General features: G+C 44.8%; 9 protein-coding genes across 9 annotated transcripts; 5 read left to right on the top strand and 4 right to left on the bottom strand.

The window, feature by feature from the left end:
- Window positions 1–1,043: 1,043 nt before the first annotated feature.
- On the bottom strand, window positions 1,044–4,458 carry AOL_s00110g340 (uncharacterized protein; the record flags this gene model as incomplete). Its single annotated transcript, XM_011127030.1, has 2 exons — window positions 1,044–1,791; window positions 1,847–4,458. 2 exons carry the CDS (start codon window positions 4,456–4,458, stop codon window positions 1,044–1,046), a joined length of 3,360 nt encoding a protein of 1,119 aa, XP_011125332.1.
- A 715-nt stretch (window positions 4,459–5,173) lies between these two features.
- AOL_s00110g339 (uncharacterized protein) lies at window positions 5,174–7,131 on the bottom strand (the record flags this gene model as incomplete). The annotated part of the gene is made up of 5 exons (XM_011127029.1): window positions 5,174–5,195; window positions 5,264–5,616; window positions 5,690–6,578; window positions 6,657–6,973; window positions 7,039–7,131. 5 exons carry the CDS (start codon window positions 7,129–7,131, stop codon window positions 5,174–5,176), a joined length of 1,674 nt encoding a protein of 557 aa, XP_011125331.1.
- A 1,618-nt stretch (window positions 7,132–8,749) lies between these two features.
- Window positions 8,750–9,064, top strand: AOL_s00110g338 (uncharacterized protein; the record flags this gene model as incomplete). The annotated part of the gene is made up of 1 exon (XM_011127028.1): window positions 8,750–9,064. One exon carries the CDS (start codon window positions 8,750–8,752, stop codon window positions 9,062–9,064), a length of 315 nt encoding a protein of 104 aa, XP_011125330.1.
- Window positions 9,065–9,551: 487 nt separating this feature from the next.
- Window positions 9,552–10,274, top strand: AOL_s00110g337 (uncharacterized protein; the record flags this gene model as incomplete). The annotated part of the gene is made up of 1 exon (XM_011127027.1): window positions 9,552–10,274. The coding sequence occupies one exon, from the start codon at window positions 9,552–9,554 to the stop codon at window positions 10,272–10,274; it is 723 nt and encodes a 240-aa protein (XP_011125329.1).
- Window positions 10,275–10,884: 610 nt separating this feature from the next.
- Window positions 10,885–11,364, top strand: AOL_s00110g336 (uncharacterized protein; the record flags this gene model as incomplete). The annotated part of the gene is made up of 2 exons (XM_011127026.1): window positions 10,885–11,074; window positions 11,159–11,364. 2 exons carry the CDS (start codon window positions 10,885–10,887, stop codon window positions 11,362–11,364), a joined length of 396 nt encoding a protein of 131 aa, XP_011125328.1.
- A 1,057-nt stretch (window positions 11,365–12,421) lies between these two features.
- Window positions 12,422–12,751, bottom strand: AOL_s00110g335 (uncharacterized protein; the record flags this gene model as incomplete). The annotated part of the gene is made up of 1 exon (XM_011127025.1): window positions 12,422–12,751. One exon carries the CDS (start codon window positions 12,749–12,751, stop codon window positions 12,422–12,424), a length of 330 nt encoding a protein of 109 aa, XP_011125327.1.
- A 1,953-nt stretch (window positions 12,752–14,704) lies between these two features.
- Window positions 14,705–16,350, top strand: AOL_s00110g334 (uncharacterized protein; the record flags this gene model as incomplete). The annotated part of the gene is made up of 3 exons (XM_011127024.1): window positions 14,705–15,177; window positions 15,242–15,704; window positions 15,766–16,350. 3 exons carry the CDS (start codon window positions 14,705–14,707, stop codon window positions 16,348–16,350), a joined length of 1,521 nt encoding a protein of 506 aa, XP_011125326.1.
- A 951-nt stretch (window positions 16,351–17,301) lies between these two features.
- AOL_s00110g333 (uncharacterized protein) lies at window positions 17,302–17,838 on the top strand (the record flags this gene model as incomplete). Its single annotated transcript, XM_011127023.1, has 2 exons — window positions 17,302–17,330; window positions 17,391–17,838. The coding sequence occupies 2 exons, from the start codon at window positions 17,302–17,304 to the stop codon at window positions 17,836–17,838; spliced, it is 477 nt and encodes a 158-aa protein (XP_011125325.1).
- Window positions 17,839–18,195: 357 nt separating this feature from the next.
- AOL_s00110g332 (uncharacterized protein) lies at window positions 18,196–18,519 on the bottom strand (the record flags this gene model as incomplete). Its single annotated transcript, XM_011127022.1, has 1 exon — window positions 18,196–18,519. The coding sequence occupies one exon, from the start codon at window positions 18,517–18,519 to the stop codon at window positions 18,196–18,198; it is 324 nt and encodes a 107-aa protein (XP_011125324.1).
- Window positions 18,520–19,364: the final 845 nt, after the last annotated feature.

The following is a 19,364-nucleotide window of genomic DNA, read 5'->3' as shown; positions in this document are numbered from 1 at the left end:
CAAAATAAATTTAAATTTTTAAATTATTATATATAAAATCTTTTATTATAATTAAATTATTTAAAAAATTTTTAAAGTCATTTAAATTACCATCATATAAAAATAAACTTAATTCTATATTAAACTAATTAATTATATTAATTTAATTAGAATTTAATTAAAATAAAGATTTAATATAATTAATAAAAAAAAATTATATTTAATTTAATAAACATAACATAAGAATTAATTCCAAATATCAAAATAATTTTTAATAATTTTAAATTAAATATATTTTAATAGTTTTAAACTTAATTTACCTAATTCAATATTAACTAATAAACAAGAAGTATAATTATTAAAAATTTAAAATTTCTATTTTATTAATTCACCGTAAGCAATCAATCATCTAATTTTTTTTCATACATATACAACTTAAATTATAAAACTAAGATAATATAAGTTTATTATTATTAAAATTATTATCAGTAATAAGAGATTTGAGAATTATAATTATTTTCAATTGATTTAAACTATCAGCATATACACCTATTCTGACAACTCATACCCCGTAGGTGATCAGACCCGGTCACCGTGATCACAGCTATAGTACTAACTAACGAAAGCAAGAATATAATTGATCCTGGAAAGGATATAATCGTGAAAAGAGGTCGCTTTCTCCTCAACCAATTTAACAACGCATGTGCGGGTCTAGTCCACAACCAAAATCAAGGTATACAGACTTTCTAGTGTCCACCTCCAACGTGTGAACTTTAGAAGCTTTCAACCAACCAGAACTACCTAATCCGTTCTATATTTCTTGCACTGTGCTATATTGACTACCAGCAATCTCACCTATAATATACATGTAGGGACTACAAATCATAAAGTCTATTGTGAATTCGAATACACGATGAATATCTATAACGGTCTAAACGTTAAATAATGCATGCCGCAAAACCATATAATCTATTTTAAAGCCAACAATAATCAATCCCCAGACCTCGCTCATATCGTCAGAAATCATTACACAAAATGAAAGCCCAATAAGCTTCTAGATCTTCTCAAGCATCGCCCTCATCGTCAGTGTCAACCGGACGAGGCGTGCCCTTCGGACTATTAAGCCACTCAATGTGCCTCAATCTTCGTCGCACCTCTCGTTCTTTCAATTCCTTTTTGGTAATCTTCTTCTTCTTCTTGGCTTTGAACTTCATTTCGCTATTATCCTCCACACCACTATTAACGGCACTGTTCACCGCGCTACTAACAGCGCTACTACCAGGGATCGGGGTGTTCAAGCCGCTGGGTACACTGCTGCCTGGACGGCTATCCTCGAAACGATCGAGGGCTATAGCAGAGTGCCCACGGTGTGTAACCTTTCCGTCGTTGACATGCCATTGCTCAGAAGCCAACGCGCCAACAAACTCTTCGTTGTGGGAAATCATGACCACGCCACCTTTAAAGTCACGAATAGCAACTGCAAGACCGCCAAGTGAATCCCGGTCCAAAAAGTTAGTAGGCTCGTCGAGTACCAACAAGTGAGGATTATTCCACATGGCACCAGCGATAACGACCTTGACCTTCTGCCCACCAGATAGCGAGCCGATCTCATTGTGGTTAGCGATCTCGGGGTCCAATCCCAAGTCCTGGAAGTGCTTGCTGATCACCGACGGTTGCAGCTCACGATAGCCCAGACCTTCACGTGAAGCCTCGTGGTCGTCAAACTCCTGGACGAGTTTAGCGAAACCAAGGTCGAGCAATGTCTCCCGAGAAATTTGTGTGTTGTGTTTTGGCAGGAAACCGCGCCATTTGCTAGAATAGCGTTAGGAAAAATGGGTTTCAGGAGTGGTGATGAAAAATAACTTACACTTCGTATTGAAATGTCTTCTTGTACTTCTGACGACCCATGAGGGATTCAATTTGTCGCTTCCCATAACCCTCTCCAAGATCAACAAACTTATCCATCTGCTCCCGATCCCGATCAGACAGCACGCGAGTTTGCTTCATATGGACCTCGCGGTCATCACCGTTAGCATAACGCCATTGCAAATATTGATTGGGCGTCTTCTCCAAGTGCATTTCCACGTGTTCGAGAGCATGCTGCTTGATGTAACCAATTCGAAGATTTGGGTGCTTTTCAACTCGTCCAGAGTTAGGGATGACCTCGCCTGTCAGCAGTTTAATCATTGTCGACTTTCCGGCACCATTTGGTCCGATGATGGCTACACGGGATGAGAGTGTAAGTTGGCAGGATACATCGCTGAGGGAAGGTTTTGGCGCTTTGGGATATGTAAAGGACACATCTGTCATGCGAATGATCGCACGCGTGTTCGACTTCACGCCGGTAAGGATACCAGGAGGTGGGAACTTGAACTGCACCATGCTATCGGATAGTGTATAGTAGCTCTTGGCTTCCGGCTTGATCTTGACGAAGGCAGCCAAGTTTCCTTTGTAGTGAGCGAGCTTTTTGTTGGGCTCATAATGGTAGATATCGGTAGTAACCTCATCTAAGAAACCTGAGTCGTGAGATACGATCAAGCTGGTAATGTCGGTATGGGACTTCAGGTACTCCTCCAACCACTTTATGTTTGCGACATCAAGATGATTGGTAGGTTCGTCAAGAAGTAGAACGTCTGCTCTTTGAAGCATAGCGCGAGCAAGAGCCAACTTCATCTTCCAGCCTCCTGAGAGGGTACCAACTTTGTGCGACTGCCTCCCCTCAGGCCCAGGGGTGAAACCGACCTCCTCTAAAACTTCAGAGATACGTTCTTTTCCTTCTTTGGCGATAGTAGGGTCCTTGGAAACGAATTCAAGGATGCTTATATCGGCGTCTTCGCCCTGATTATGCTCAACATAGCAAGTGCGCAAGACATCCTGAGGTGGAAACCCTTCAAGCTTACCACTCGCGATACTTCTCATAAGAGTTGACTTTCCGGCACCGTTGCGGCCGCAAAGACCGTAGCGATGACCTTTGAGTAATCGCAAGTTAGTGTGCGACAGAAGAAGCATACCCCCGTAGCCCAGCGAGAAGTCAGCGTTCACAATCTCAACCTCATCGCTATCATCCTTCTCTGGTTCGCCGAACTTGCGAGCATCTTCGTCGGCGTAGTGCTTTTGGACTGCTGTGGCAATAGCTTCGTGGCTTTCGATTAACTGACCCAACGATTTAAGGTAGGGGCTGATTCTGGACCCAACCCTAGTGATTTGGCGGTGGTTGATATCCTCAGCCACCATTCCGCACACATATGGGGAGAGAAGTTTGTAGCTATCAAGATCATCCCCGGAGAGGTCCGTGATTTGGCTGATTTCCGTGTCCAGAATCTTAGCAACATCCGCAGCGGTAGTGCGCTCAATTACATCGGTCTTATCGTTCGCCATGGCCTTATCCATGACGTTCAAAGCCCGAGTAGCAAGCTCGCGCACTTCTGGAAGTGATGCTCGGTTCATCACATTCTTAACACCGGGTTGGAGCTTCGGCAGGAAAGTCCGTGCTTCGATCGGATCGTGAACTAGCTTGGTCAAGTTTTCGGTAATGACAACTGTTCGGCGTAAAACTTCTTGGGAAGTAGTAGGAGTATTGAGAGACCGCTCGAGGAAAGGGGTGAGGAGGGCGAGAACTGGTGATGTAACAACGGCCACAAATGTGGTCATGGATAGTGCATGGATAGCCTTCTGCAAGGTTTCAGCCGAGGGATTCTGCATAGTGTCGACAAGTAGTGGAATACGTGGTGCCACATCGTCATTTGAGATCAAAGTCATGAGCGAATTCATGGTTTTGATAGCTTGTTTCCCGACTTCGGCTTTGAGGTCATGCATGCCACCTTCGACGATAGGGATGAGAGTAGCGAGCCTAGCCCCCATAGCCTCCCGCAAGATATCCTGATCTTCCCCTTGCTCCTTGGTGCTTCCAATGGTCAGCTTGGCTTTGTCGGCCATTTTCTGCAAGAGTTTATATGCGCCCACAGTGCCTTGCCACTTGCCGGCGGCCTTGGATATGTAAGTTGTAAGGACGGGCAAAAGTCCGACGACAAGGGCCTCCGAACTGAGGTTGTCAAAAAGAGCGTTCAGCCCGTACTGTGCGGCGTCACGAACGATGGTTCCTTTATCAGCGAGCGCATCTAATGCGCAGCCAACCACCCCATCATCCTGGAGCATAAGCACAACTTCGCTGATAGGTGCGCGGGGTGGCATTTTTTCAAAGATGGCACCGAGAAGATTCTGTGAGCTCTCACGGCGGAACCCATTCTTTTTATCCGCAGCGGCTTTCTTCACTTCAGCAAGGATGCCATATTGATAGAGACCGCGGTGGCCAAGGGAACCGATAAGCAGTTCGCAGAGAGCATAGGCCGCATCGATCGAGTCTTCGGAGGACTTGGCGTTAAAAACTGTATCGACGAAGGCTGAGACGTCAGCCTGGGAAGGTACGGGAGCCGCGCCATCGGTGGTAATAACTGGAATGATAGTCGGTATTGAAGGCATCGTCGCGAGGTCCTCCGGAGGGTTGAGGTTAGTGATAGAGAGGTCTGGAGGGGTGAAGGGATAGTGGGGGCCGAGTTCAAGAAAGTTTGTGCAAAAGAAGTTTTCTTGGCAAAAAGATTCTTTTTTGGCTTAGGGCTTCCCGATTCGGAAAAACTCGGCATCCAATCATATTGCCATGTGGTTTCTTTTTTTTTTTTTCCCCTTCGGCCAAATTAAGGATAAGGCCAAAGCAGAGAACTTACCCCTTTGATTCATTCAAATCACTCCTAAAACGGAAATATCATATCTTGCATCAGTGCAGCACAGTGTCTACAAGGGTACATATGGCCGAAACGCAAGGATTTAGAGGAATTTTGCAAGAGACATCGACAAATGTATCCAGAACGTGATTTAATATAGCTAATCAACACCGCTGATTACTATATACATACCATTCGATTCCGTCGAGTACAGGGATGTGTATTCGTGTAGATGTACATGTATGCACCGTAATTAGAGTATACAGCCGAGACCATAGGAGTTGCCAGACGGCGGCTTATCAGATAGCATGATAATATTTTGCTTGAGCGTTTTAAATATACCTCAACCTCCAAAAATAAAGCTGGCTGGTGCTGATATGAACTAAAAATTGGAAATTAACTATGTAGGTTGAGATTCCTATCACTATAGGACAGCATCCAACCGTCGGCGGCGCTCCTTCCTCGGGGACGCCTTACTAAGCTAGCATTTCACCGTCACTATACCATCCATTCGAGTTAGATGATCATTCCCTAGGGGATATTTCCGAAAAAAAGGGTATACTAACACATCACTCCAAATTCTCTCACCCCTCTCGAACTCCATTAAATCCAATCCCTTGAAAAGGGTTCGGATCTGGTGGGCATTTGCTGTTGATACAACCGGCGCATAGTTGCCTAGCTTCGTCCGGACAAATTCTACCACAAAGTAATATACCTGCGCGGGACCGGAATTAAGGCCATTTGATGCCGTGACTGCAATCACCTCCAAGGTCGGGATCCTTTTTTGTAAGCCATAAGCCAACTGCAAATACCTGTCGCAGTTCCTAATAGCAGCTTCTTTCTCAGATGTGAGGTTTCGAATTTGCCGAGCACGGGTTGGAAGTATACGGATGTATCGTAGTGTGCTGAAATACGGGCCCTAAATGCTCTAATTGTTAATCAAGGTCACTAGCAGATGGAGGAGTGGCTATTAGTAGGCCCAGAACACTTACCATGAAGCCGTAATCATCGGTTTGTAAAGCGAGCTCTTTCAGCTTCGGCCATGTCTGATAACGAGTGCCAGCTTTGAAAAGTTGAATTATGCATATTATAGTGTAAGCTCGGACATCGGAGTCAGGCGATAGGCACTCCAGCCACATACTTCGAACACTGTCTCTGTGTCGGTCGAAGATGTTGAGGTTGATCTGGGACCCAAGAGCTTTGCCATCTGTGAATTTGACGTGTAGTACTTCCAAAGGAGGTAACTCTGCCAGCACTGACTCTATCGTTGCCCATTCACAGGAATGGATTAGCTGAAGAACACGAATGTGTGGTACCTTCCCAGCAATATCCCTTATCAGGGGATCCGCGCCATTGCAATGATCTATTCGAATAAGAACTATATTGTTGAGATTGAGTCGCTCAGTAAGAGTTGGCCCTCCCATACTAAATATCGCCCCGAAGCTGGGGAGCCGCTGCAATCGCAGTTGACGAAGCGCTCGAAAGTGTATCAAATCGCCTTCGCTCCTCGGGTCCCCAACAAACAATCTTAGGATCTGAGCGGTAGCGCTGTCGTATTGGTTTTGAGTATTCACACTAGTCGACGAATCTCTTTCCAATTCCTTATAGAGTTCGCTCTTCTCATTAAATGAGAGGTATAGGCTTTTTATGGTATCGCAGTTTCGTTTCAGCACGTGATACATAAATGCGAAGGCCCTGGATACAGCGACCTCTTTTTCTCCAAGATGGAAGCCGAACGATTCGAGGTTGTTGATTTTGAACGCGAACGGCAAGATGTCGACAACTTCGTTCATGATCGACAAATCTAATTGGGTTAGGTTTCTTTGATTCTTGAATAACAATGCTGCAGTATCAGCCCCAACTCCCTCTACCGAGGAGAGGCTATATTCCAATGTGATCAATATGTTAACCTTTTGTCCAGCGCGAGGGTAAACTTTCGGCGAAGATCTGCGGATTCACCTAATACTTCTGAGTTGATTTGGTTTCAACCTCCATAACAGCAACCTAAGGAGGAGGTCCTCGCCCGGCTTCAGGCCAGCCGGTGGAACCAGTCGGGTGGCACCGGCTTGATTCTCCTCAGTGTCTTGAATTACGTCAATCCTTTTGATGTTACTGAGGGCATAATCGGATGATGTAAGAAGAGCCTCAAAGCGCGCGACAGGAAATCCCACACTCCTATTCCACCGTATAACTAAATAGCGGTACAACAGACGAGCCGCCATACCTCGAATACCGGTACACACAAGGGCGACCGCTTTAAGAGACTCAAAATCCAGCTAAGCTCAACTCTGTTAGCATAGTTCACTAGGTGGCAAAACCCGACATACTTTAAGCTACATACATATGACAGAACCATGGTGAGAGTCTCCGAAGGCAACGCCATGAAAGACGCGCGTGATGCAACGCCTATGACCGTGACTTCGAGAGAGGCCATTTTCTTTTGGTGGCTGTGAGCTCAATGGTTTTCACTGCGATATCCGGGGTATTCCAGCCGATGATATCGAGAAGGAGGAGGAGGAGGAGCTGTAGATGAATGAGGTTTTCGGATGCAGACGCGCCTTAGGCACGGCAAATCGCATGTCATGCATCACAACACACAATATCCAACAAACCATAACGATGGTGCTGCTCCCAAAGCCCTGCATCCCACGATCGCACGATCAAGGGCGCGATCTGCGATAGTTGGTAGTATGGTTCGGCTTTATATGATCTCAAACTCGGACTACCAAAAGTTCGACTCGCGTCTAGAACCATGTTAGTTGAGTCGACTTCGGTGTATTGTTAAGGGAAATTGTCAACACATATGCACTGAACAGAGGGGACCTGGGAGTGGGTCCCACGTGAAAACCAGAATTCGAAGTCTTCTATACCTATTTGAAGCGTCCTGCAATCTCGTGAATATACTGTGTAAACCCAACGTTTCATATCGATATTTTCTTCATGGAAATCCTGGCTTTTGCATGTGCAATCAATCCTATCAGAGCCTTTCCCCAGATATTCGCTCCAGCCCCACCGGAGCAGCCACGGCAACACCGCGCGGGAGCCTTTTCGAAGACGGGGTTTCGTCCACGCTAACTAAATTGATCCTCCCCGTCTGAACAACCAGTGGCCTGATATTTCTCCCCTGCAGGATCGATATTCAAAAGTGGAAAGGACCATAAGAATACCAGTGTCTAACCACTACTATCTATGGTACTTGAGGTGGAGATGTAAGCGTATTGAGACAAGTTTGAACGAGGCGTGGCGAAGTTATGCAGAACTAAGGAGTTAAGCGAACAACTCTATAGAATGAGAGCTTTCGCTTTCGTAAGGGCAGATGAACAAGAAAGACTACAACAATCGGTGCGAAAGTTCTCTTCCAGAACTAAGCTGATCCTCGTATTGGCCTGTTAGCAATATCTTGGGGAATCGGCTATAATCCGCAAAACTGTGCACATGCGGAGGAAATTCTTCGTATTCAGGGCTCTCGATCCACAAACCATTGGAGAGTTTGTTCAAAGCTAGGGTCCCCTGCACGCCCGGGGTACCCACAACTAGGGCGAGCACCCACTCGGACTACGACCAAGGGCTTGGTTTGGGTTTTCGATACCTTGAAGACTAATCCTTTTGATACATAAGTCTGTGCTACGTTTTCTCATAATAAGGAGCGCGATCACGATTGACGATTGCTTTACCGATAGTAAGATGCGCACAGACAGCACGCTACTATTTCTCCCTCATTATTCCCGCACCTTTCAGCCGAACTTTGCTACAAAACTCACACAGGGAATATAATCCCCATTGCATCCCTGCGCTCAGATCTATCCATTTTCTGGATTCCTTTTCATGAAACCTTTTTAAGCCCCAACCGAAGAATTTAAGATATTGAACAACCATCTTAAAAGGACCTAGAGGAAGGTATGTGGTAGCGAGCGCCTACGTTGATGGCGGAGGGGGGAGGATATTTTATTCTGATGCATCCATTACAACCATTATCGACCATTTAACGATCACCTTGATATCGATTCAACGCCAACATCTACTTTCGAGAACTACAACTGTATACGAACATTATGGGTAGCCCGCCGCATCCCCAAACGGATGCAGATAGAGAATTTCTCGAGGCTCTGTTCCCCCTTCTCAGAAAAAAGGGATTCCCAGATAAATTCGAATTCCCGCTGGTCGCCAATCCGGACTACGTCCCACCCGTCAACACTTTTTATTGTTTAATAACTGGGGTAGTATTCTGTGTCCTCACATCATGCGTAGTGTGCATACGACTATGGGTGAGGAGCCGAGGGCTCTTTGGCCCGGATGATTGGGCAATGCTAGCATCATTTGTAAGTTCAATTAAACTACGATCGAAGTATCAGCTTTCGACAAATTAATTTTCAAGAGGCTAATATTGGTGTCGTCTTAGATGTTTTATTGCCTTTTAAGTATCGTCAACCTCACCGCTGTTTTTGGCAGTGGACTGGGGTTCCATCTTTACGACCTATCCGAGAGAGATATCCGTGCCTTCCTAGTTGTGCGTCCTAATTCTCCATTGATATCGCCATTTGGGATATTCGGCATCTTAGCTAGTTATCTAAGGCTGATCTTTGCTAATGCGTCGATAAATTTCAGCTAGAATTTCTCCACGTCATCTTCCTTTTCTCCACCATACATCTCTGTCGTTGCTCCATCCTACACCTTTTCTTACGACTTTCTCACCTACAATCACGCCCACAACAAATTTACCTAAAAACTGTTTTGGGATTATCGTATGGTTTCCTGGGATGTTGCATCATTGCTGAAATCACAGAATGTGGACCACCTGTCCGAAAATTTGAGCTCTCTTCACAATTTGACGGCACATGTGTGGGGTCGCGTTCTATGTGGCTCTACGGGCTCCTCATTGCTGGACATATTGTTTTAGATGCTTTGACCATTTTCCCGCCATTGGTTGTTTTAGCCCGCCTACCGCTTGCGCCTGGGAAAAAGTTCAATTTGATCTTTCTTCTTGTTCTTGGCGTTTTTACAATGGTCTTTAGTGGTATCCGGCTCTATATTTTCTATCAAATTATGCTGGATTCTTTCGATCTTACATGGAACGCTACAGGAGTCGCATTTTGGGGTATTCTCGAGAGCAGTTTAGCCGCAATCATTGTATGTCTCCCGGCACTCAACCAGATAATACTCAAATATATTCGACGAATCTATCATGGCGATGACAGGTCGGCGCCTGGTGTCCTGACCACAAGACACGGTGTTAGCATTTTCGAACGAAACTTTATGTTTCAAGGGCCACGGAAAGTTCTTACATCCTCACCAGACGCAACGGCATCAGGTAGCGCACCCGAGTATCTGGAACTTGGGGAGGTGGGAAAACCGTCGAATATAGCGACTGCCACACGTGCACAACGTGGCCACATCACGCAACGAACCGCGAATGACTCTTACTCGGAAATCTCCGCCGATCGAAGTTTTTATCTTGAAGACCAAGAGTCTAGTGTAGAGTTCGTGGAAAATATCACAAAACCGGCCATAGCACAGAGGGCTGTTAGACGACCGTCTTCGCCTACAATATCTTATGCTGCTCCGCAAGCTCTCAGATAGCGGTAAGGGGTCCACCTACTCTTTGGCTCCACGCAGTGCTATTTCCCCAACTGAAATTATGGCTTTTTCTATATTTATTTCTTGTATACGTATACGCATTATACCCTAGCGATCTTCATAAATTCTTTTTGCATTACATATCGGGTGTTACTTACGAATATTACGACCTCCGTCCCATTTAATGTGCGCGCGCAAAACCTGTTTATCGAATCCAATGAAAGTTTTGGAAATGGCTACATGCAGTAGCGAAATATTCTTGCAAGTTGTACCATTAACTATATATATATATATACATACTTCATTAAATTATGGCGACACGAGACCCCGCCATGTGATACGCGAGTACTTCAGTCATGCCAAAAAAATACACAAACATTGCACGATCGTCATGATCATTAGGACTGCTTTTAACAAATTCTTTCTCTTTATCTCATCGACTATATATAGTTGTCACCACATATACTACATGGCGTCCTTAAATTCTGCCCGGCGCCCATCAGCCTAGTTAGCTAAGACATTCCTGCTTTCGCTGCCCTTGGCCCAAACGACGAACCACGCCCTCCCAGCCAACCTTTATATACAATATTCAATACAATCATTATCAGTGAAAATGAAACTTTCTCAATCGCTCACTATTGCCTCAGTGGCCCTATTTTCACTCGCCAGCTCCGCTCCAACGCCAGTCGACAAAGTCCCAGATGCTCCTGCAGGTACGGTAAGATCGAGCACCACCCCCAACCAACATACCTGCCTCTCAACCCATCGATACGATCCAAAAGATTATGACGGATGGGAATTCGGTATGTCGAATTACTTTACAATTTTCGTTACTATGAAGGCTACCTGTCGGAGGTAACTAACTGATATTCATTGTGTTTCAAAAGAGTGTTTCCAGAATTCCGATTGCGGTGGGGGTGCACAAATGGGGTGCCATTGTATTATCGAGGCTGTCGAGCGATTCGATCCTTCGCTCGGTAACAAGGGTCTGCCATACTATAACAAGGTCCCGAAGTGTGTGTTTATTCCGACAATAGAACAGCTGCTAGGCCTTGATCTAGCTGATGGGTCACCAAGTATTCACCGTGCCTAAATCAAATATCGAGTCGATCTGCGTTTCGGGAGCTGCGGAGCCCGATCTGGGTTTAAAGAGCTGGCTACTTGTATATTCATAGCTAGTGACCCCATATCGCACAATTATATATATATATATATATATATATATATATACACGTACACGACGATTTTGTAGACTTCAAATTTCCTTTATTTCTTCAAAGTTATAAAATTAAAAAGAAAATACTTGGCTCCAAAGGTGGATTGACTCTGTACTTGAATTAATTGTAGGCGCCTAGGCTATTGTGTAGGTATTGGAGGGCTGTCACACTTATCTTAGGCTGTCATCATGAATGTGGCCTCCGCTCAAAATCCTGAAAATCCACTAGCTGTTTAGGCACGAAAATATAAAATTAGGAGTCGGGACACCTCTCTTAGGTATTGACTCGTATACCGTAGCCTTTTACAACTTCCCGAAGTATAGTCGCAGAAGAACCAATAAATTACCAAATTTCTTTCTTATATTTCCCATGAAGTTAGAGACACAATTTTAAAAGGCTTGGAAATCGATCCGAGAACACAGGCATACAGCATCCAACAAACGAGCTAACCGGGAAACAAGAACGATCACCACCACAGCTCCTAGTCCTTGTACATGTACATACCGACTAGTCATGACCAATTTGAGTTTATCCTGCGCTCGCCACGAGAGATGATTTAAAACCCGAAAAAAAAAGAAAGAAAAATAGTAGATGCATGGATGCGATACCTTTGGCTCCGTGGTACTCTATATATATTAAAAGAAATAAATTATTGCCATACGACCTGGGGACCGATTGTGAGCTAGTCTTGCTAGCTAGCATAGGAGAGACAGCGAACGTGTCCAAAGCGATATTGTGGACGGTAGCTTCTAACATGCGGGCGTTTTAGTGCCCTCAAAATCAAGCCTTATTGAGGAATAGGTAGATTTTCACTGTTATAAAGCCTGCTATAGAATATTGGCGCCTGTCAGAATTTTATCTATGTATCGAAAACTCCAATGCATATATATCTTACAGTGATACGTAGTGCGAACGAATTTCAACCTAATCCGATCATAAAAGCATCTTCCTCAACTTTTTCATTGGATTCCTCTTCTTCTTCGGGGAGATAGGTTCGTTGATTGGCTCGTATCCCCTCTTCCCCATAGGCACTGAGAGTTTCTCGTTCTGGTATTCTGGCTCCTGCTTGAGTCCGATATTTTTGGTAAACCCAGAGACTTGATTCTTGAGTTTTTCTCCGGGGATTTGGTTCCCTTGTTTCTTGTCTTTAGATTTAGACTTTGCTTTCTTCTTGCCAAAAATTAGGTCCTTGATAATAGTCTTGACCTTCCCGACAAAACGCTTGTATATGAAAGAGATACTGAAGAAAGATTTCAACCCCATGGTAATGTATCAGCTAAAGGGTATTGTAGTAGTTGCCTGAGAATGGGATACCTAGCTAGAAAATCCCAATGGGCAATGCAAGCCCTCTTATACTAAAGCCATTATTCAATTTCCCCCCCGAAATTTCACCTAGTTGACTTCTGATCGCAATGATTTAACGAAACGGATCCGAGCGAAATCACTAGTTCAAATCTACCAAAAGAAATATGGAGGCTAGAGCTCACCTCGGATAGCTCGCCATCGGAGAATATCGATAAGTACATCCACCCCAGTTACAGATTGACTGCCAGCCGCAAATTGACTTTGGTATTCCCAAAGCCTCGGGATTCCGGATGTACCTTCGATTGGTTGTCGACGTGTGGCGCTGCCAGGAATAACCAATTTACCTGTCGTTGTTGGGTCCTGCATACCCACATGGCCTTTTAGTGCGACACTAAACCACATCCTGCCACCGCTACAGGATGGAGATACCTGAATCAATAGGACTGGCGCGACAAACGGAGGTCTGGAACTTTGTGGCTTTTACTTGAGGTCTTTGAGACATATGGTCTTGTGTTTTTAGGGCGAATCGAAACGCAATAGCCAGTTTGCCATCCACGAAGGCTTCGAGATCAGATAATTGCCAAGCCAAGCCAAACAGCGTTGATGTTGCAACGCTCCGATATATGAGCCAAACAGTGGAAGACAACGAAGTGCGAAATGCATTTGTTATTCGATTAAACAGAGATTTAGGGCAATATGGCATATGGAGCAGATGGCTAGGCGGCTTTTGGTGAGATCCGAAACCTTGATTCCTTGAAATCTTCGGGTCTTCGGCATTCTAGAGCCCGCCACGGCCCTAGCGACCGCTCTTGGTGTAAATGTGAGATGCCAACCGCTTCTTCGAAACAATATGATTCATCATTTCGATGTCGTTTTGTAATTTTTAGTGGTGCTAGTTCCCCCGGAGAGGCTCCGTCAAAAAGAAAATTAAACCCATTTATAATATATCTAGAATTTTGGTGCGGCCTAAGGGTAATTGAGGGTCCCAGGATCCGAGTTTGTGTTGATAATGTTGTATTTTCTCGACTGAATCTTCGGGGTTGTAATGCATTCCCACATCATGGTTATTGCCTAAGGCGCAAAAAGATTTTAGGCCCTTTGGCCTTAGAAACCTGAAATCTAGTAAATTATTAGAACCCAATCATGACACAGCTCTCCGTCGTTCCAGGTGTATCAAGTGAAATCCAAATGTTCACTGGATAGTTTGCCAAGGCCGACAATCTCGCCTCTCGCCGAAAGCATGATGGTCTGACTTGGCGTTTGGAGTGGGTGTTGAACTTTGTGCTGGCCCGTCGCGTCTCTGCGCTTTGGTCGAGCCCCTCACGACTCGAGCAGAGCTGGCGAGCTGTGAAAAGCTCACAACAACATACTTCAGATCCCCATTTTCTATTTCTCCAATTCCTATAGGTCCTAGACGTCAAGAAAAATATATCTTCCGCATAATCAAACGTCGCAGACTAATAGCGTTTCCAATGGATTCGGTAAACCCCCCGCGCAAGCCCCGCTTGACCAGCATCAAAAAGAGCACAGAAGCTCCCCCCCAAAATAAGCTCCAGGTACCAGGCCTTGGACTTCCATTGACTTATGAGAGTGAAAATGCCTTCCCTCATGGATTGCTTTCTTACTGGTAACAGCGCCTTGTGCCAAATTTTATACTTCTATCTTGGAGTACTAAACTTAATTGTTATTGTTGTTAGTCCGCTAGTTATGACTTTGCGAGAGATTGATATGCTCAAAGCAATGAACCTTACGACTGATAAGCCGGGTTGGACAACGAAGATATACGACCCTGCAATAACCGACAAATGGAGATCGGAGATAAAAAGCCAGCTCGATTTCACTGACAAAATGTTTGACTGGGTAGGAATATGCCTTTCTCAGTGAAATTTACGTCGTACTGACCGTGGTACCATGATCTCGTTTCTCGGGAAGTGTTTGGCAGAATTAAAAACCAAAGCGGAACAATTCCAAAAGGAAAAATTCGTCATAGCCATCGACGGCGACGTTTGCAAATCCGATACACTCATCACGGAGGAAACCCGGCTCGAGATTATCGAGGCTATTAAAGTTCTTGAAGACGTTCCCGAGAGCCAAAAGGACTGGCATCCCGGATCTAATGATCAAGTCCTCGACCTTGTCCACCCCTCGCTATTCCCTTTGGCGTATGGGAAATCTCGAATAGTAGAAGATGAGCTTATTACCCTCGAGAACTGTTTAGAGAGTATTGGTACGGGCGCTATAATAGAGTTAAAGGACAGCTCCCTCAAACTCGGCCTTTCCAAGAGCAAAGGCAACATTTCTGTTCCGCATGCCTGGAGTAAGAATTTCCAGTGGCTCCCGGCAGACGTGTCTCTCAAAGAGGTAGAAGGGAATAGAGTTGTCAAGTAGGCCCGCAAACGGCTCCGCGTTTAATTCTAGGCGACCAAGACTAACCAAGAGGCTTCCTAGGTTCGAGAGCTACATCAACAACCTCCACCCCTGCCACACTACCCTATACCGTCTCGTTGAGACCGTCATCTTAAAATCCATCCCGATGTGGAGCCAGACCCTCCTCGCCGCCTCCGCGATGGACAAAACCGAAATCCGACTCCCGTGGTCTATCGAGTATGATTTTGACGAAGAAGATGTTCCTGCGGACTTATATTCCGATGACGATGACGAGGATGCGCAATGGGACAAAGCACATGATTGGAAGCAATCCATGAGAGAGCAGCATGTCATCCAACCTGAGGCACCACATTACAGGGACTGGGTCGCGCGCGTTCTGAATTACGACGGTGACCTAGAGCTGGACCTCTGGGAGAAGTTTAAGGACAAAGGCCTGCAAGTCATCGTCAAATTCGCATCGATCCACTTGACACCCGAGAAGCCACATTATGATGGCGGCTCCTGGCACTATGAGGGACAACTAGTAAGTGGTAGAGCCAGAACCTGACATTAAGAGATTGCTCCTAACGGGGCCAACTTCTCAGAACGATCATATCGTCGCGACATCCATTTACTACTACTCCAACGAGAATATCACACCTTCCTCACTTAAATTCCGCCACGAAGTCAACGCCGAGGATGCGATAGAGTGGCCGTATTCCCAAAATGAACATGAGTTCATGAACCCGTTATTCGGTATTGGGAATGAAGAGGCTGCAGTCCAGAACATCGGCGAAGTCGACACCAAACAAGGTCGTCTCGTAACCTTCCCTAACACTTTGCAACATCAGGTTCAGCCTTTCAAGCTGGAAGATCCAACCAAACCTGGCCATCGAAAGATCCTAGTTGTATTCTTAGTTGATCCGCATACTCGGGTGGTAAGTACCGCGAATGTACCGCCTCAAAGGAAAGATTGGTGGGAAGAAGTGCTCAATACAGATTCCGGGAAACGGCTCAATCGGCTACCCCAGGAATTGCGGGATATGATTGTCGATAGCGTTGATGACTTCCCCATTGACATGGAGGCTGCAAAAAAAATGAGAGTCGAGTTGATGGAGGAGCGCAGAACATATGTGGAGGATCAGAACCGAGAGTTAGAGGAAAATACATTCTCCTTATGCGAACATTAATTTGACGCAAACCTCACAATAAAGATCTAGTACGGGTAGATGCTTTCGGATCCCGCTTGGTTGGTAAAGTGTATAAGTACAAAGTACATAGCTATGCATAATTCTATTAGAGAGTGTTCTTGTGCGGAGAATTACGCTGTTAGGGGTAGATTCCCAAAATAACTCATGACGTTGAGTCTAACGATCCAACGCTAAAGTCGCACACTCCCTTGCCTACCACAGCTAAGGGAACTGTTACACTGCATGAATCGATTCATTTCATAGAGCTTCGAGGCTGGCGTTTTTTCTTACCACTAGAGTTGATTGTCACAAGTAGCAGCTTGCGTTTCTTAACTATAAAATTCAATATCGTTAGCCTTACTTCCCAGCATCTAGTGAGAGAACCTGAGGCCATTTCACAGTTTCCGTAAAAGAGATTTGGTGATTTGACCGGGCGCATCACGGCACGGATGCAACCTCATATTCGCCTAAATCTCAATATCTAGGCAAAGCTTGTTTCCCCCTTGCTTCAATAACCCGACGTCACACACCTCAATCTCAGACCTCAAATTGTGATTTGAGCTGGCAAATCTAGTTAGGCCGCGCCTTCTTGATACTTTGGGTGGCAGAGCGACGTCCACGAGGGCATGAACCCAGTGAGGGTGATCGGACTCAATATAGGGCCGTAATCAAACTCAAGCACTCGCTTGGGACCCGGCAAGGAATATATAAGTGCCTCCCCTCTCAAATGCGGCCCAAAAGGGCCAGCTTTTTTTCTCTTAAGAAGAATTCAGTACCAAGCTCTTTTTATTACATTCCACCTTCGAAAAAGCCCTTCGCAGTTGCACTTAATAGCTTTGGTTTCGACTCGAAGATACCGCATTGTTTGCTTCCCACAACACAAACACGGTGATATAGAAGTTCAAACTCTAAATTGCCTATTCGAGAACTACCACACTGTCCAACTCAAAGATGGTTGCCTGCAAATTCCTCCTCGCCGGGTAAGTGAACTCCCTCCAACTTCTTCCAACCTCCGAGTTCTAACCACCCTACGCATCTAGCTTCTTTGCCGCTGTTGCTTCTGCCCAAACTTCATCAACCTGCACCCCCTACAGCGCCCCCGCCGGTGCCTGCCCAACAGCCTATGACTCCTGCTGTGCCTTCCTCTGCGCCGAAGCCCAAGTCCCCTTCGGAATTTGCCAACCAAATGATGGCACCGGAGAATTTGCAACTTGCACAGCCTGTGCCGGTGGAACTGCAACTGCAATCGTGACCACCACGACAACTGACACAGCTACTGGGACCGCAACCGATACCATCACGGGAACTGGTACCCAGAGCACCAGTACTACTACGCTGACTTCTACTACTACTACATGTACTAGTGGGAACGCGACGACTTACACCGCTTTACCGACACCAACTTACATATCTGGTGCTGAGGAAGGATATATCGTCTTGAACGGGGTTCTTGCGTTTGGGCTACTTTGTGCAGCTTTTGTGATGTAAATTTCAAGCAGGTCCAGATAGTTCAGGGTATATTCGATTCTCATGGTTGGATCTCTTTTCATTGAATTTGCTGTATTATGGGGTATCCCTCCTACCTGCACCTCTAATTGTAAAGCAAAATATTCATTCTTGATTAGGCACATTGATGTTATTGAATAAATTACGTTGCAAATAGCGTTTCCGGAAAAAAAAAAGCTGCTAGCGCAGTAAGACCGAAACGAAGCAAAACTATAAGAAAATAAACGCACGAAGCCAGAAAGCTATGCAATTAAGACCCAACCTGTTGATATATCCACGGAATGCAAGAAAAAGAAGCTTTCGTACTCTAGCCCTTAGACTATGTATAGAATATCAAGTTCAATTTGGCTTCGAAAAGAACCCGAAGGGACCCACTAAGCCTTGCCCCGCCTCTGCCATATCTCGTTGAATTTCTTCAATTTCACTCTGGGGGACTTTATCGAGATCTTCTGAATCCAGATCTATGTCTTCGACCTTCTTTTCTACCACCACGACCTTGTTGAATGTCCTGTCCTTGAAAAAGGGATGACTCTTCAAAAGGGCCTTGCTTTGACAGTGGTATCCCATTGGGGTATGCAAGAAGTCCTGTCCTTTACGCTTCAAAGTCACCCACTCTTGTAAGAATGACAATGGCTTCCCAGTAAAAACGACAGCTTCAGCCATTATGCTTTCTTCCAGCCCCCCGCGAGCTCGTTAGTCAAATCAAGGGAATCCTTGAGATCAGGAGAGTGTTCAAAGGCAAAGTAAAGTCTACCCGCAATAATTCCCAACTTGACAGATAGCTTAACTGGTGGCTTCCAACCTTTAAACAATAATAAAATTAATAAAAAATTCAAAGTATCAAACTAAATCATCTTGCGAGTGATGGATACAATATAGGTTACTAAATGTACTGGAGATTTCTATGATCTATTACTAACATACGGGATCAAGTACTCAACCTCCTCTAGTATAATAATAATCGTAATATTTGTCACTATAACTGCTGAGGATTTAGTTCACCAGCCACTACAAAAATAATACTAATACTGGTCTTAACAGCAATTGTCGGATTGAACTTGTTCGAAACAGGGCGTATAATTTTGGAAAACCTTATGGACAAATATAATAACCTAAAAGTAGCATTGTGGTCAATGGAATATTTCTTTCCTAGCAAGCAAGTTCACCAAAATCTCTCCCGTTTTTTCGGGACTTTGACTCGCCGGTTTGATTTGCGAATCCCTTGGTTAGGCGGAATAACTATTCTAAGATTATTTAAGGTGTTAACCAAATATTGGCCGCTGTTCTGTAGGCTGAGTTTGATATTGTTAGTATTAGTTTTTTTGGAAAAGGATTGACGCAATGCTCTACTTTTTTGCAGTATTACTCCTATTCATCAGCGATATGGGCGTTGACCGAATCACTAGCAGCAGCAACCTTTTAGTTCATTTTACCAAAGAAATAATCATAGACAAGCCTAAGATTTTAGGAGCTTGCATTTTGGCTGCTTTTAGTTTTACCATGAGATA

Source organism: Orbilia oligospora, assembly GCF_000225545.1.
Source record: "Orbilia oligospora ATCC 24927 unplaced genomic scaffold scaffold00110, whole genome shotgun sequence".
Taxonomy (NCBI): domain Eukaryota; kingdom Fungi; phylum Ascomycota; class Orbiliomycetes; order Orbiliales; family Orbiliaceae; genus Orbilia; species Orbilia oligospora.
Note: the sequence above shows the minus strand (reverse complement) of the source record. Positions and strands in the feature narration are given on the sequence as shown.